This window comes from Panulirus ornatus, chromosome 32 (genome assembly GCF_036320965.1).
Source record: "Panulirus ornatus isolate Po-2019 chromosome 32, ASM3632096v1, whole genome shotgun sequence".
Taxonomy (NCBI): Eukaryota; Metazoa; Arthropoda; class Malacostraca; order Decapoda; family Palinuridae; genus Panulirus; species Panulirus ornatus.
The window spans coordinates 6271425-6287149 of NC_092255.1; the positions used below are offsets into that span (position 1 = coordinate 6271425).

Here is a 15725-nt window from a genome sequence, read left to right on the forward strand (position 1 = left end):
ATCGAGATGTGTCATTAATGAACTGAGTATATTGTATCACGTCTAGACATCTGGGGCCGTATGCAGAAAACTTTTTAGAATGCTTAAGTATGCTTAACCCCAAAGAATTTTACTTAACTTTAAGAATTTTGCTGAGCATTTTTCTGAAAGCTGCCCTACGCTTAAGTATTTGATTAGCAGACGACAAATATTTTGACCCAATGTGCATTTCTTAAATCATATGCTTAAGTTTTGCCAAGCATCGTGCTTAGTCCTTTTCTGTGTGGCACTTAAGTCACTGGCTCAGCTAAGCATAAGAATAAGCAGAAATCTAAGAATATTTCTTCGGAATCATGCGAGCTTACACACCAGGGGATGATAATGTCGCCTCAAGTTATATCCCCTTCTGTCACCCTACAGGACTCGGGCATGGCAATCCTGGCCGAGGCAACTCCTACCGTGGACCACAGAAATTCGTGAAAGGTTAGTAAGGGAGGCAGCAGGGAGACGGTGCCACTACCTAGTGTTGTGTGTTGTGGGTAACACAAGGTATAATGGCAGGTCCATAACCTTGGGAAGTGTTTTTTGATATACCTTAATGACGCGGGGTTGTATCACTGACTGTAATCAATTGAAGCGAGTCTTAAAGGTTGATGTTTACAGATAAATAAGAATGATATTATATTTGTGTCATTGTAGTGTACGTAGATTGCTCAGGTGAAGTAAGTCAAGGCTAATTTGCTGTTCGTATCCTGGTGACGTAAAGACATATTTTCACACGACAATACATAACGTGTCTTGACTCATCGCCAGACCCAATTTCGGGACAGTACGTGCCCGTGAGCGACCATCAAGATGGCAGCACCGTCGGTGGTGGCATCCCAGGAGGAGGTAACTTCGGCGGTGGCTACCAAGGTGGCAACTTTGGCGGCGGCTACCAAGGTGGCAATGTCGGTGGTGGTTACCCAGGAAGCGGCAACGTTGGCGGCGGCTACCAAGGAGGCTTTCCAAGTGGCAATGTCGGTGGCTTCCAAGGAGGCTCCTTCGGTGGCAATGTTTCTGGAGGTGAGTACAACTGGTTCCCTCTCTCTGATGCTGTTCACTATACACACCATGAAGCACTGACTCAAAAAGCTCTGTCATGTATAAGATAATCTGAAGCAAAGTTCGAGACAAAAGGTTCACTCCATCCGTGAGTCTGAACCCTTCCAAGTGTGCCCATAATAAGAAGATATTTATAGAAATTATCTTACGGCACCGTGTGGTTATAAAGAGTTGGTGTGGCCATTTCTGTGAGGTATATATATGGCCACTGATAACAGTTATGTTTATACTGGCTATTGTGATAACGTCGACCCCATCATGTGGGTTCTCATAGCATCTCTAGGGGTCTTCGGAGGTGGTGGGGTTTCGAAGTCTTCTTGCGAACTCGGAGGGAAAAAAGACTGACAGGGTGTTGAAACCTCTTAAGAGATATTAAGGGGTTCTAAACGTTTTGATCGACTCTGTATCAGGGTCCGACACTATATATTAATGTGGTCTCATCATAGGCATCATTTTCATGCATCAGACCACCAGGGTCTTCAACTCCCTAAGATCACTCCCGATCCTACACTCTTCTGCCCACACTACCACATCCAAACGGCCCCGCCCACACTACCACACCCACACGGCCCCGCCCACACTACCACACCCACACGGCCCCGCCCACACTACCACACCCAAACGGCCACGCCCACACTACCACACCCACACGGCCCCGCCCACACTACCACACCCACACGGCCCCACCCACACTACCACACCCAAACGGCCACGCCCACACTACCACACCCACACGGCCCCGCCCACACTACCACACCCACACGGCCCCGCCCACACTACCACACCCACACGGCCCCACCCACACTACCACACCCGCACGGCCCCGCCCACACTACCACACCCACACGGCCCCACCCACACTACCACACCCACACGGCCCCGCCCACACTACCACACCCACAGTGCTAAGAAAACACGACCTCATCCACACTGCTGGGAACACACTGCCTCATCCACACTGCTAGAAATCCACTGCCTCATCCACACTGCTAGAGATCCACAGCCTCATCCACACTGCTAGGAATCCATTGCCCCATCCACACTGCTAGGAATCCATTGCCCCAACCACACTGCTAGGAACACGTTCCCCTAGCCCACGCTGCTAGGAATGCCCCGTCCACACTCCCCAAGCCGCAGGCACAGCGTCTGTCACTGCAGCAATGCTAAAAGCGGAACTTACTTTGTATTCTAGCATTATGACTGGCAACTCACCGACCTCCACCACCTTCTCCACCACTACTTCCCTGCCCCTCCCCACCACCACCAACCTTCCCCTCCCGCACGCCACCTACCTTCTCTTCCCCCACCACCACTAACCTCCTTCTCCACCTTCCTCCATCACTTACATCCTTTCTCTTCCACCACCAACAGCCATCCTCTCCTCCACTACCATTATCAAGCTCTCACCACCTTCTACCTCCTCCTCTACCACCACTCACGCCCCCCACCTTCTCCCACCATCACCTACATCTCCACCTACACCACCTTACCATACCACCACCTAACCATCTCCTTTCCCCACCACCACCACCAACCACCACCCCATTTCCCCCATCACCACCACCAACCACCACCCCATTTCCTCCACCACCTACCCACTCCTACCACCATCCTCCTCCACCACCAGGAGGTGGCAGAATCTCACTCCATCAACACTCGATTTCTGGTGACATTCACGTCTCCATTATGACCCAGCGTCTCTGTACGTTCGCTAGCAACCTGCTGCTAACAAGAGCAACATACACATTCGTTCACATTATGCTCGCTGGCCTTCGGTAATTCCATAAACTCCTTCGATTCACAGTAGGAGGGAGTGAAGCGCTTAATTCCAGGTGTATGTCGACTTCCTCACGAGTGCATATCAATTTCTTTTTTTTTTTAAATCATTTCCATACTTGCTTGTCGTTTCCCGCGTTAACGAGGTAGCGCCAGGAACAGACTTAAGAAAGGCCGGATTCGTTCATATTCATTCTCTAGCTATCATGTGCAATGCACTGAAATCACACATATTGATGAAAGATGTTTAATTCAATCTCTGGTGAAATGGTAACTTTCTTTTTTTTCCTAAACTTAACTAAAAGTTCTTGTAACAGAGCTGTGATATAGTCTCAGGTAGAAACATTGTGATATAGTCTCAGTTAGAAGCACTGTGATATAGTTTCAGTTAGAAGCACTGTGATATAGACTCAGGTAGAACCACTGTGATATAGTTTCAGTTAGAAGCACTGTGATATAGTCTCAGAATCACTGTGATACAGTTTCAGTTAGAATCACTGTGATACAGACTCAGTTAGAAGCACTGTGATATAGTCTCAGTTAGAAGCACTGTAATATAAACTCGGTTAGAAGCACTGTGATATAGACTCGGTTAGAAGCACTGATATAGACTCGTGTAGAAGCTCTGTGATGTAGAGTTGTGTAGCAGAAATGTGATATAGACCTATGTAGCTGCATTGTGATATAGACTCGTGTAGCAGAACTGTGATATAGACACATTTAGCAGCATTATGATATAGGCTCATGTAGCAGCATTGTGATATAGACTCATGTAGAAGCAATATGATATAGACTTATGCATGTAGAAGTAGTGTGATATAGACTCGTGCACCAAGTGTGATAGAGACTCGTGGAGCAGCACTGTGATACAGACTCAAGCAGCAGCATTGTGTTATAGACTCATGCACCAGCAGTTAGATAACGACTCAAGAGATAACAGTGTGATATAGACTCGTGTAGCAGCATTGTGATATAGACTCGTGTGGCAGCATTGTGATATAGACTCATGTAGCAGTAATATGACATACACTCATGCAACAACACTATGACATAGACTCATGTAGCTTCACTGTGATATAGACTCATACAGCAGCAACGTGACATAGACACGTGTAGCTTCACGGTGATATAGACTCGTAGATATAGACCCGTGCAGCAGCACTATGATATAGACCTCTGTAGCAGTCACATGATATAGACTCACGCACCACCACTGTAACACAGACTGCAAAAGTGTCTGATGACCTTAGTCGTAACATACCAGACACACACACACACACACACACACACACACACACACACACACACACACACACACACACACACCATACGGTTCTCCTATCTCATATGATCCTATCAGTGTGTCTCGGTAATTCAAAGAGAATTCAAATCACCCACTGGCCAGCCACTGGGGAAAGTTACATATAAACAGGAACCTAATATGTATTTCTGCTTTGTCTTGTCTTCCACGGCTGCAGGTGGAGCGGTGGGCGTCCCTGGCGGGGAAATTTCTCTAGGTGAGTCTAAGGCGTACGTCAGGTGACGCTGGGGGAGTGTAAGGCTTCCTCAGGTGAACTGAGTTTGTCTAAAGCTGCCTCAGGGGAGTTTAAGTGAATGTAAGTAACTTCAGATGGATTTAGGTAAGTTTTTTAGCTTACTTTAGGTGAGACTTAAGTGAAGGTCATCTCATGTTCGTGGACTCACTCGCTGCCTGGCTGTGAGCCATAAGCTAGCCATGAATAGCTGTTTTAAATTTTTGTGCTAAGAAAGAGCTGCTTGTTTTTGTGACCCCAGCTTGTGACAGTGACCTGGATAGTGTTCTCCAAGGTGATCAGAGTCTAACATCTGTTCCACCGTAAAGCCTTCAGAAGGTTACTTAGGTGACTCTATTTGGGTATAAGGTTACCTCCAGTAACATCAGGTGAGCCTAATTCTACCTAATGTGAGTAGATGAAGATAAGGTCATGTCACAGGTGACTCTAGGTGAACCTAGAGTTACGTTAGGTGACATATGCCCCCTTAACCCAAGCTCACTCTATTGGACATCATGAGAATTATATCTCCCTTCCACTTCCCTCTTGCTCCTCCTAGACGTTCACACACACACACATACACACACACATCTACTTTTGAACACTACACTTTTCCAGATCTCCTCAGCCAAGTGTTCCAGCAGATCCCAGCGCTGGCACAGCAACAGCAGCAGCAGCAGAATCAGGACTTCACAGCGCCAAGCCCCAGCAACCAACCTGACATCTCCCAGTTCGCTAGGCTGAACATCCCACAGGGAAAAGTGAGTTACGAAAGGTGTTTCCTGTCTGACCTCAATTCTGACCAGAGGGTTATTAATAGAAGCATTTTACCCACCTCTTTCACACGATACTTTCACTATACAGGTATGTGTGCAGACCATAAGATGGTCCGTGGATACCATAAGATGGTCCGTGGTCAGTATTTCTCTATGCGTGGGTTCGCAATAGACTTACCGTAAGACGTCATTTTCGTCGGGACGTTATATAACATTGCTGATGGACCAGATTTGCCTCCTCTACGTGAGTCGTGATGAACACGATGATAAATGGGTCTTTATAGTTCGTGTCCAGTCAGTCAGTAGGACTCTGTTCATCATCTTGGTACTAGAGAATTTGGAACAGTAGGAGAAGGTTAGCAACATTAAGTTAGACGATGATTGGGAACATCAAATCATATCACATAGGATGGAGTAAGATATGTGCCTCTGGTCTAATGCCCATTAGTCTACTGCTCTTGAGAGACGTCTGTATCTGTGTTTAAAGCGACCAAGAGGAGGCGGGAGTTGGTGGGGGCTGAAAATCCTTCCCTCCTGTACTACTTTCTAACGGAAAGAACAGAGGAAGGAGCCAGGTGAGGATATTTCCTCTAAGGCTCACGTTGAAACTAGTGTGAAAGTGTTACTAATTGGTTAGTCAGTTTAAGTATGGACTTGTCAAAAGCATCTATAGCGCCCTCATACATAGGCAAAGGGGAACAAAAGTGAATGTTCGAATTAGGGAGGAGTCGGCCCACCATACTGGTAACATGTATGGCAGAGTGGGGACTTTATGGGTTGTGGCATACACAAAGTATCAGCCTGGGGAGAAGTGATGTGGCTTCAGAGGTGGGGGCAGCAGAGAGTGTGTGACCCTAATGTTTGCTTTGAAAGTGTTTCTGGGAAATGCTTGTACAAAGAAAGGAATTTGTATGTAGACTACAGGCACCTGTAGACTTGTGCATGATAGAGGAAGGACCTGAGAATAATTGGTGTGGAAGGGAAGTCACCAAATGCACTGAGGAGATGTGATATGTGTTCAGATAAGAAGCCGAGTTCTGCATCATGGGGTGTTTGATGTCACCAAGGCTGTTTGATCTGTTCATGGGCGGAGGGATTTAGGTGGAAAATTCCGGCTCTTAGAAAAAGGGGCAGGACTGTATACGGTATGCTGGTGCAAGGTTGGGTTCTGGGAGGTAAGAAAGTTGCTGTTTGCAGAAAACAAGAATCTTGCGGGAGATTCGAATGAGAAACCCCAGATGCTGCGGCTTAGTTTGAGAGAGTTTGCACGGAGAAAGCTAATAAAGTGTAGCAGAAGGCGTGAGATAATAGTTTGAGTGTGAGTTTGAATGGAGAGAACCTGGTGATAGTGGAGTGTTGTAGAACGTGAGAGTGGAATTGGCTGTGGATGGAACCATAGGAGAATGGAAGAGGGGAATGTGGTTCTGAGTGCAGTAAGGAGCGTGTGGAAAAAGACATTGTCTGTTAGAGCAAAGATCTGAGGGCATAAGAACGGAAGAAGACGAATGTGTCTAGGAATGAAATGCTTGAGGACGATTTATGGCATGAGGTGTGTTGAACATGTAAGGAATGACAATGTAAGAGTGAGATGTGGTGAGAAACGTAGTCTGGTTGAGAGAACTGACCAGGATATGCTGAAATGATTTGGACATATTGAGAGGATACGTGAAGAAAGACTGAGAGGGTGTACGTGTCAGAAGTGGAGGGAACAAGATGGAAGGGGAAATCACAAAGGTGATGGAAGCTTTATTTTTACAATTGCCATAATGAAGTGTTGGAGACGAAATGCCTGAGAACAATGCGTGGTGTGAGGAGAGTTGATCACATAAAGAAATGATAGTGTAAGAGAAGTGTGGCAGTAAGTTCATTATGACTGAGAGACCTGACCGAATCTATTGAGATGGTTTGGACGTAAGGAGAGGATGAGTGAAGAGGGACCATCAGGGAGTATAAACGTGTCATAAGTGGAGGAAGCAAGGGGGGGAAGGCGGATGCTAAGAAGGGGATGGAAGGATGGAGTGAACGAGTCATGAAGTTACTGAGGCCTGTACGCTCAGGAGGATGCGAGCCGTGCATAGGATAGAACAAAGCGTAGAATTGTGGAATACAGGGAGCGACGTGCTTCGGTGGAATGAAGTAGTAGAGAAAATGAACTGGTTAGGGGAAACCACAATAAGGTCTGTGGAGCTTCAGTGTGAATGGAAGGTTCTGTTTCTGTGCAATATCCGTGGCACTTGGAGAGTGGATGTAAACAAATGAAGGTGTTTCATCTGTTCCTGGTGTTGCCTAGCTAAAGCTGAGAATGGCAAACAAATATTAAGATTAGTATTATCATTATTATTTCTATTGGTAGTAGCAGTAGTATACATCTGACGTCGCATTTGCAGGTTTGTTTCGCCCCAAACAATTATGCATGATTGATGCATCTGTCCTACGGTTATAGAACACAAGAGGTGAAATCCACTCTCAGGCGTTGCATCTATATGATAGATAGCTATGAAAGGAACAGAGGTAGATAGAACATTGGCTATATAGCAGCCCTTGGTTTAGAGAAGTGTGTATAGATCATAGCCAGAGATTGTGAGAGAGTAACATTATGTGGACAGTTCATTTTCAAGGCTTTGGTAATATTTCACCTAATATTTTGGTCTTCTCTTCTCCCAGCAGGCTTGAGGCAGCTACACTGGTGAGGATGGTGAAGGTTGCTTCACCACACTACCCGAAATAAACGATGATAAAAAAAAAAAAAGATACCATGTGAATTTTCATACCCGTACTGAAAGGTGAAACTGTGCGAGATAGATTGGATACGTCAGGGGGTGAACGAAACTCAGTCCTTGGCTAAGCTGGGGTGAACGAGACTTGGTCCTTGGCTAAGCTGGGGTGAACGAGACTTGGTCCTTGGCTAAGCTGGGGTGAACGAGACCAGGTCCTTGGTTAAGCTTGAGTGAACGAGACTTGGTCCTTGGTTAAGCTGGGGTGAACGAGACTCGATGTATATAATGGTTGATTATTACTTCAATATAAACTGACGAAAGTTTGGTAGGTTATCAGAACAAGAGACGAATCGATGTATATAATATATATTAGTTGATCATTACTTCAAGGTGACACCACATTTCTGTGCGACATTCCACTTTCTCTTCACAGATAGACATTTGAATATGTGCTGAACATGTAAATGAAAATGATGAAATATTTTATAAGGAATTTGAGTCATGGGATCTCACATAAGGCTGTCAGTCAGTCTTTTGTGTAAGACCAAGAAAGAACACAATGATTTGTTGTTCATTGTTCCACTGCGACCACAATGTGTAGATAATAGACCTCCATCAATTCACAAGACCCATCAAACGTGGAGAAAACAAGACAGGAAGAAATTGATATATTTACTCTGACCTCAGACGCAAGAATTACGACCGAGACGAAAAAAGGCAAAAACCATAACGTTTTTATAATGATTTGTGTGAGGTTAATCTTGTCGTATTGTACGTCTGGCATCCTGAGGTTAGGACAGACGAAATGTTACGTTGCTTAACAACAAAATTTGCTACTGTTTCACAACACGAATGAAATTCCCACACAACGGAAGATGGAACGGCTCCGCAATCAAAGATGGACTTGCTACACAGCAGAAGTGGCACTGCTACATGACAAACTTCCACCTAACCACAAAACAATCGTGAAACTGCTACAAAGGAAGTTTGAAACAGTGACATAGCAAATTTCGACCTGCTACACAACAAAAGTGAATCTGCTACACGACAAAAGACGGATCTGCTACACAAAAAAAGTGAATCTGCTACACAACAAAAGACGAATCTGCTACACAACAAAAGACGGATCTGCTACACAACAAAAATGAAACTGCTTCACATCAAAAGTGGGTCTGCTATACAAAAGAAAAAAGATTCTGCTACACAACAGAAGACGAATCTGCTACATAACAAAAGTGGATCTGCTACACAACTAAAGACGAATCTGCTACACAACAAAAGTGAATCTGCTACACAACGAACGTGATTCTGCTACACGACAAAAGACGGATCTGCTACACAACGAACGTGGATCTGCTACACGACAAAAGACGGATCTGCTACACAACGAACGTGGATCTGCTACACAGCAAGACCACAACTGCTACACAAGTAGGGACTCGCTGAGTCAAGGTGACTTAACTCTGGTGGGATGCTGAAGCGTCCAACAATACCCAGCGTCCAACAATACCCATCTGCAACGAAGGTACGTAACCTTACACATAAGGTAGTGGCTTGGGAACTAAACATAGACGTAAAACATAACGAGGTGTGGACGCGCATGCGTACGCAGACATGAACTTAGGAGGCGCGCGCCAAGGTGCAGTAGCAGAGTTCTTCATCCACCACCTCCTAGTGACGTACTAACAAGGCCCCGAGACGAGAAATGATCATAGGAAAGCAGGCAAATGTCTGAGACGTAAGAGGCGGGTGAGTTACTTATTTACTTGTGTCGTAGTCGCGGTGTAGTAGCTATTAAACACGAGCTCAATTTACTCAGCTGGACTTGTTCTATATACCGAGCCCGTTGCTCTAGGCACGACGTCAGGTGTTCTAGCCATAGGACCGGCTGTTCCAAGCATGGTGGTAGGTGTTCTAAGTAAGGCGTCGGCTATTCTAGATACCGAACCAGTCGTTCTGGGTACGAAACCGAGTGTTCTAGGGCCGGAACCGGTTTTTCTTTACGCCCTAGATGGCTTGGCTTTGGGTTCATGGCATTTTTGTGGCAAGTGACTTAGAAATCATATTATACTATTAAGTCCTTCTCTCGTAACTTATAGTTTTGGAAAATCCTTTTATGACACGTCTGAAGCCCCGGAAAGCGTTCTGACTCCTTGCCAAGCGAGAGAGCACACTGCCCTCTGTCCCCGCTTCTCGAGACAGATGGCTCGATACAGCTTCGACCAAATGTGAGTCCCTTGTTCTTCGTTCCCGGCTCCACACGAGACAATAAAATCTCGGTGTTTGAGTAGAACTCTCAAGTTGCTATCTCCTCCGTTGCGAATTCTGTAAGAATAAATTTCACTAGACTTTATCTATCGTAAAAATTTAAGATGAACTGTCATAATTATTACCTTTCCCAAATTACGTAAAACTGTAAGGGATGAGAAAATGTACCTCATGTGAGCTGTGGTAGTGAGGAGTGTGTGCATGGAAGAGCTAAAGACGGGTGTGCTGACATGGTTCCGGTGTACGGAGAGGATGAGTGTGGAGAGGTTGACTAAGAAGGCATACATGTCGGAAGTAGATTGCTGGGGGCACAGAGAAGGGATAGACCGAATTGGACATGGAAGGACGGTGAGAAAGATACATTAAGGGGTCGGGTCGTAAACATGCAGGAAGGAGAAAGGAAGCGTGCACGGGACAGAACAAACTGGAGCTGTGTGGTATACAGGGAGCGATATGATATACAGTGGGTGTCGTGTTGTCACTGAGCTCAAAATAGGTTACAGGAAGAGATCAGAAGCCACAGGAAGGTCAGCGGAGCTTGTCTGTGTATAGGAGGTTTTCGATTCTGTGAATTATACAAGACAGCTAGAGAGTGGATGCGAGCAAATGAAGCCATTTCTTCGTGTGCTCCTCGTGCCACTTCTTTACGTGGCAAATGGTATACAAATACATATATATATATATATATATATATATATATATATATATATATATATATATATATATATATAAAACATTATATCATTATCATATTTTGCTTTGTCGCTGTCTCCCGCGTTAGCGAGGTAGCACAAGGAAACAGACGAAAGAATGGCCCAACCCACCCACATACACATGTATATACATACACGTCCACACACAGCACATATACATGCCTATGCATCTCAATGTATACATATATATACACACACACAAACATATACATATATACCCATGTACATAATTCATACTGTCTGCCTTTGTTCATTCCCATCGCCACCCCGCCACACATAGAATAACAACACCCTCCCCCCCTCATGTGTACGCGGTAGCGCTAGGAAAAGACAACAAAGGCCCCATTCGTTCACACTCAGTCTCAAGCTGTTATGTGTAATGCACCGAAACCACGGCTCCCTTTCCACATCCAGGCCCCACAGAACTTTCCATGGTTTACCCCAGACGCTTCACATGCCCTGGTTCAATCCATTGACAGCACGTCGACCCCGGTATACCACATCGTTCCAATTCACTCTATTCCTTGCACGCCTTTCACCTTCCTGCATGTTCAGGCCCTGATCACTCAAAATCTTTTTCACTCCATCCTTCCACCTCCAATTTGGTCTCCCATTTCTCCTCGGTCCCTTCACCTCTGACACATATATCCTCTTTGTCAATCTTTCCTCACTCATTCTCTCCATGTGACCAAACCATGTTCTCTCTCTTTGTTGTTTTTCATAGCGCTACCTTGCGCGCACGCGGGGGAGGGGAGGGTGTCATTTTCATGTGGGGTGGGGTGGCGGCGAGAATGGATGAAGGTAGCATGTATGAATATGCACATGTATACATATGTCTGTGTATGTATATGTATGTATATGTTGAAATGTATAGGTATGTATATGTGCGTGTGTGGACGTTTATGTATATACATGTGTATGTTGGTGGGTTGGGCTATGCTTTCGTCTCTTTCCTTGCGCTACCTCGCTAACGCCGGAGACAGCGTTTTATATATATATATATATATATATATATATATATATATATATATATATATATATATATATATATACTGAGATCTGAGCCTCTGAGGAATATCCTCACTTGGTCCCCTTCTCTGTTCCTTGTTTGGGAAAATTATAAACGAGATGGGAGGATTTCCAGCCCCCGCTCCCTCCCCTTTTAGTCGCCTCCTACGACAAGCAGGAAACATGTGGAAAGTAACCTTTCTCCCCTATCCCCAAGGATATATATATATATATATATATATATATATATATATATATATATATATATATATATATGCAACAGTTACCGGACTCTGCCTGCCTGCAGTAAATCGCGAATGAATGTTTACCTTCGGTGAGGTTGTATAATCGTCAGTGAACTGAAAGGAGTACAGTCTTCACGGGGATTTTCTCGCTACAAAAGTCTCCATCATATCCCTGCTCCTGCATGGAGCGCAGCCTCTATAAATCAGGATTCCATAAGAGGGGTCCTGGGGCTGTATTATACCACTATCACTAAATCTACTTTAACTACCACTACTACTATTACTACTACTACCACCACTAAAACTACTGCTACTACTATTACTACTCCTACCACCACTAAAACTGATAATCATATTAAGTATAGTGATAATAATAACAATAACAATAATGATAACTAATATATATATATATATATATATATATATATATATATATATATATATATATATATATATATATATATTGATATTTCTTTTTGTAATAAATGGTGATATATATATATATATATATATATATATATATATATATATATATATATATATATATATATATATATATATATATATATATATATATATATGTATATATTCAAAGGAAGCAGGAATACTTCTGGGAGCACTATATTTCGCCCAGGTCAGGGGACCCTCTTCTGGGAAGTGACAGAAAGTAAGATCCAGATTATCCTAAGTTTGGCAAGAAAAAGTTTGACGCCATAGCGCTAACAAACAAAAAGAGGATCAGATGAGGTACTAACTGGATCTAATCCCATGTGCCAGGGTATGTGACCTGAGCTGATGTTGTAAACCCATCTTTACTATTTTCGTGAAAAGTCTTTCATGTATCTGATTTATATATATATATATATATATATATATATATATATATATATATATATATATATATATATATATATGTATGTATATGGGTTTTCAGAAAAGAAGAGTGAATGTTGGGGTGAAGAGGGTGGTGAGAGTATGTGAGCTTGGGGAGGAGACTTGTGTGAGGAAGTACCAGGAGAGACTGAGTACAGAATGGAAAAAGGTGAGAACAATGGAAGTAAGGGGAGTGGGGGGAGGAATAGGATGTATTTAGGGAATAAGTGATGGGTTGCGCAAAAGATGCTTGTGGCATGAGAAGAGTGGGAGGTGGGTTGATTAGAAAGGGTAGTGAGTGGTGGGATGAAGAAGTAAGAGTATTAGTGAAAGAGAAGAGAGAGGCATTTGGACGATTTTTGCAGGGAAAAAATGAAATTGAGTGGGAGATGTATAAAAGAAAGAGATAGAAGGTCAAGAGAAAGGTGCAAGAGGTGAAAAAGAGGGCAAATGAGAGTTGGGGTGAGAGAGTATCATTATATTTTAGGGAGAATAAAAAGATGTTCTGGAAGGAGGTAAATAAAGTGCGCAAGACAAGGGAGCAAATGGGAACTTCAGTGAAGGGCGCAAATGGGGAGGTGATAACAAGTAGTGGTGATGTGAGAAGGAGATGGAGTGAGTATTTTGAAGGTTTCTTGAATGCGTTTGATGATAGAGTGGCAGATATAGGGTGTTTTAGTCGAGGTGGTGTGCAAAGTGAGAGGGTTAGGGAAAATGATTTGGTAAACAGAGAAGAGGTAGTAAAAGCTTTGCGGAAGATGAAAGCCGGCAAGGCAGCAGGTTTGGATGGTATTGCAGTGGAATTTATTAAAAAAGGGGGTGACTGTATTATTGACTGGTTGGTAAGGTTATTATATGTATGTATGACTCATGGTGAGGTGCCTGAGGATTGGCGGAATGCGTGCGTAGTGCCATTGTACAAAGGCAAAGGGGATAGGAGTGAGTGCTCAAATTACAGAGGTATAAGTTTGTTGAGTATTCCTGGTAAATTATATGGGAGGGTATTGATTGAGAGGGTGAAGGCATGTACAGAGCATCAGATTGGGGAAGAGCAGTGTGGTTTCAGAAGTGGTAGAGGATGTGTGGATCAGGTGTTTGCTTTGAAGAATGTATGTGAGAAATACTTAGAAAAGCAAATGGATTTGTATGTAGCATTTATGGATCTGGAGAAGGTATATGATAGAGTTGATAGAGATGCTCTGTGGAAGGTATTAAGAATATATGGTGTGGGAGGCAAGTTGTTAGAAGCAGTGAAAAGTTTTTATCGAGGATGTAAGGCATGTGTACATGTAGGAAGAGAGGAAAGTGATTGGTTCTCATTGAATGTAGGTTTGCGGCAGGGGTGTGTGATGTCTCCATGGTTGTTTAATTTGTTTATGGATGGGGCTGTTAGGGAGGTGAATGCAAGAGTTTTGGAAAGAGGGGCAAGTATGAAGTCTGTTGGGGATGAGAGAGCTTGGGAAGTGAGTCAGTTGTTGTTCGCTGATGATACAGCGCTGGTGTCTGATTCATGTGAGAAACTGCAGAAGCTGGTGACGGAGTTTGGTAAAGTGTGTGAAAGAAGAAACTTAAGAGTAAATGTGAATAAGAGCAAGGTTATTAGGTACAGTAGGGTTGAGGGTCAAGTCAATTGGGAGGTAAGTTTGAATGGAGAAAAACTGGAGGAAGTAAAGTGTTTTAGATATCTGGGAGTGGATCTGGCAGCGGATGGAACCATGGAAGCGGAAGTGGATCATAGGGTGGGGGAGGGGGCGAAAATTCTGGGAGCCTTGAAGAATGTGTGGAAGTCGAGAACATTATCTCGGAAAGCAAAAATGGGTATGTTTGAAGGAATAGTAGTTCCAACAATGTTGTATGGTTGCGAGGCGTGGGCTATGGATAGAGTTGTGCGCAGGAGGATGGATGTGCTGGAAATGAGATGTTTGAGGACAATGTGTGGTGTGAGGTGGTTTGATCGAGTAAGTGATAATAGGGTAAGAGAGATGTGTGGTTTAAAAAAAAAAATGTGCGGTTGAGAGAGCAGAAGAGGGTTTATTGAAATGGTTTGGTCACATGGAGAGAATGAGTAAGGAAAGATTGAAAAAGGGGGATATATGTGTCGGGGGCGGAGGGGACGAGGAAAAGGGGGAGACCAAATTGGAGGTGGAAAGATGGAGTAAAAAAGATTTTGAACGATCGGGACCTGAACATGCAGGAGGGTGAAAGGCGTGCAAGGAATAGAGTGAATTGGAACGATTTGGTATACCGGGGTCGACGTGCTGTCAATGGATTGAACCAGGTCATGTGAAGCGTCTGGGGTAAACCATGGAAAGTTTTGTGGGGCCTGGATGTGGAAAGGGAGCTGTGTTTTCGGTGTATTACACATGACAGCTAGAGACTGAGTGTGAACGAATGGGGCCTTTGTTGTCTTTTCCTAACGCTACCTTGCTCGCGCGCGGGGGAAGAGGGATGACATTTTATGTGGGGAGCGGTGGCGACGGAAATGGATGAAGGCAGCAAGTATGAATATGTATATATGTATATATGAATATATCTGTGAATGTATATGTGTATATACATTGAAATGTATAGGTATGTATGTGTGCGTATGCGGGCGTTTATGTACATACATGTGTATGTGGGTAGGTTGGGCCATTCTTTCGTCTGTTTCCTTGCGCTACCTCGCTAACGCGCGACAAAGCAAATATAGTATGTGTGTACATATATATATATATATATATATATATATATATAT

At 43.9% G+C, this 15725-nt stretch overlaps 1 protein-coding gene across 1 annotated transcript in view; it reads left to right on the top strand.

The window, feature by feature from the left end:
• Window positions 1–15725, top strand: part of LOC139758944 (transmembrane protease serine 9-like) — a 70946-nt gene that overhangs the window by 15931 nt on the left and 39290 nt on the right. The window contains exons 4-7 of the mRNA XM_071680760.1: window positions 400–462; window positions 793–1044; window positions 4338–4376; window positions 5010–5152. Of these exons, the coding sequence (XP_071536861.1) occupies window positions 400–462; window positions 793–1044; window positions 4338–4376; window positions 5010–5152 (497 nt within the window). The remainder of the gene's footprint in view (window positions 1–399; window positions 463–792; window positions 1045–4337; window positions 4377–5009; window positions 5153–15725) is intronic.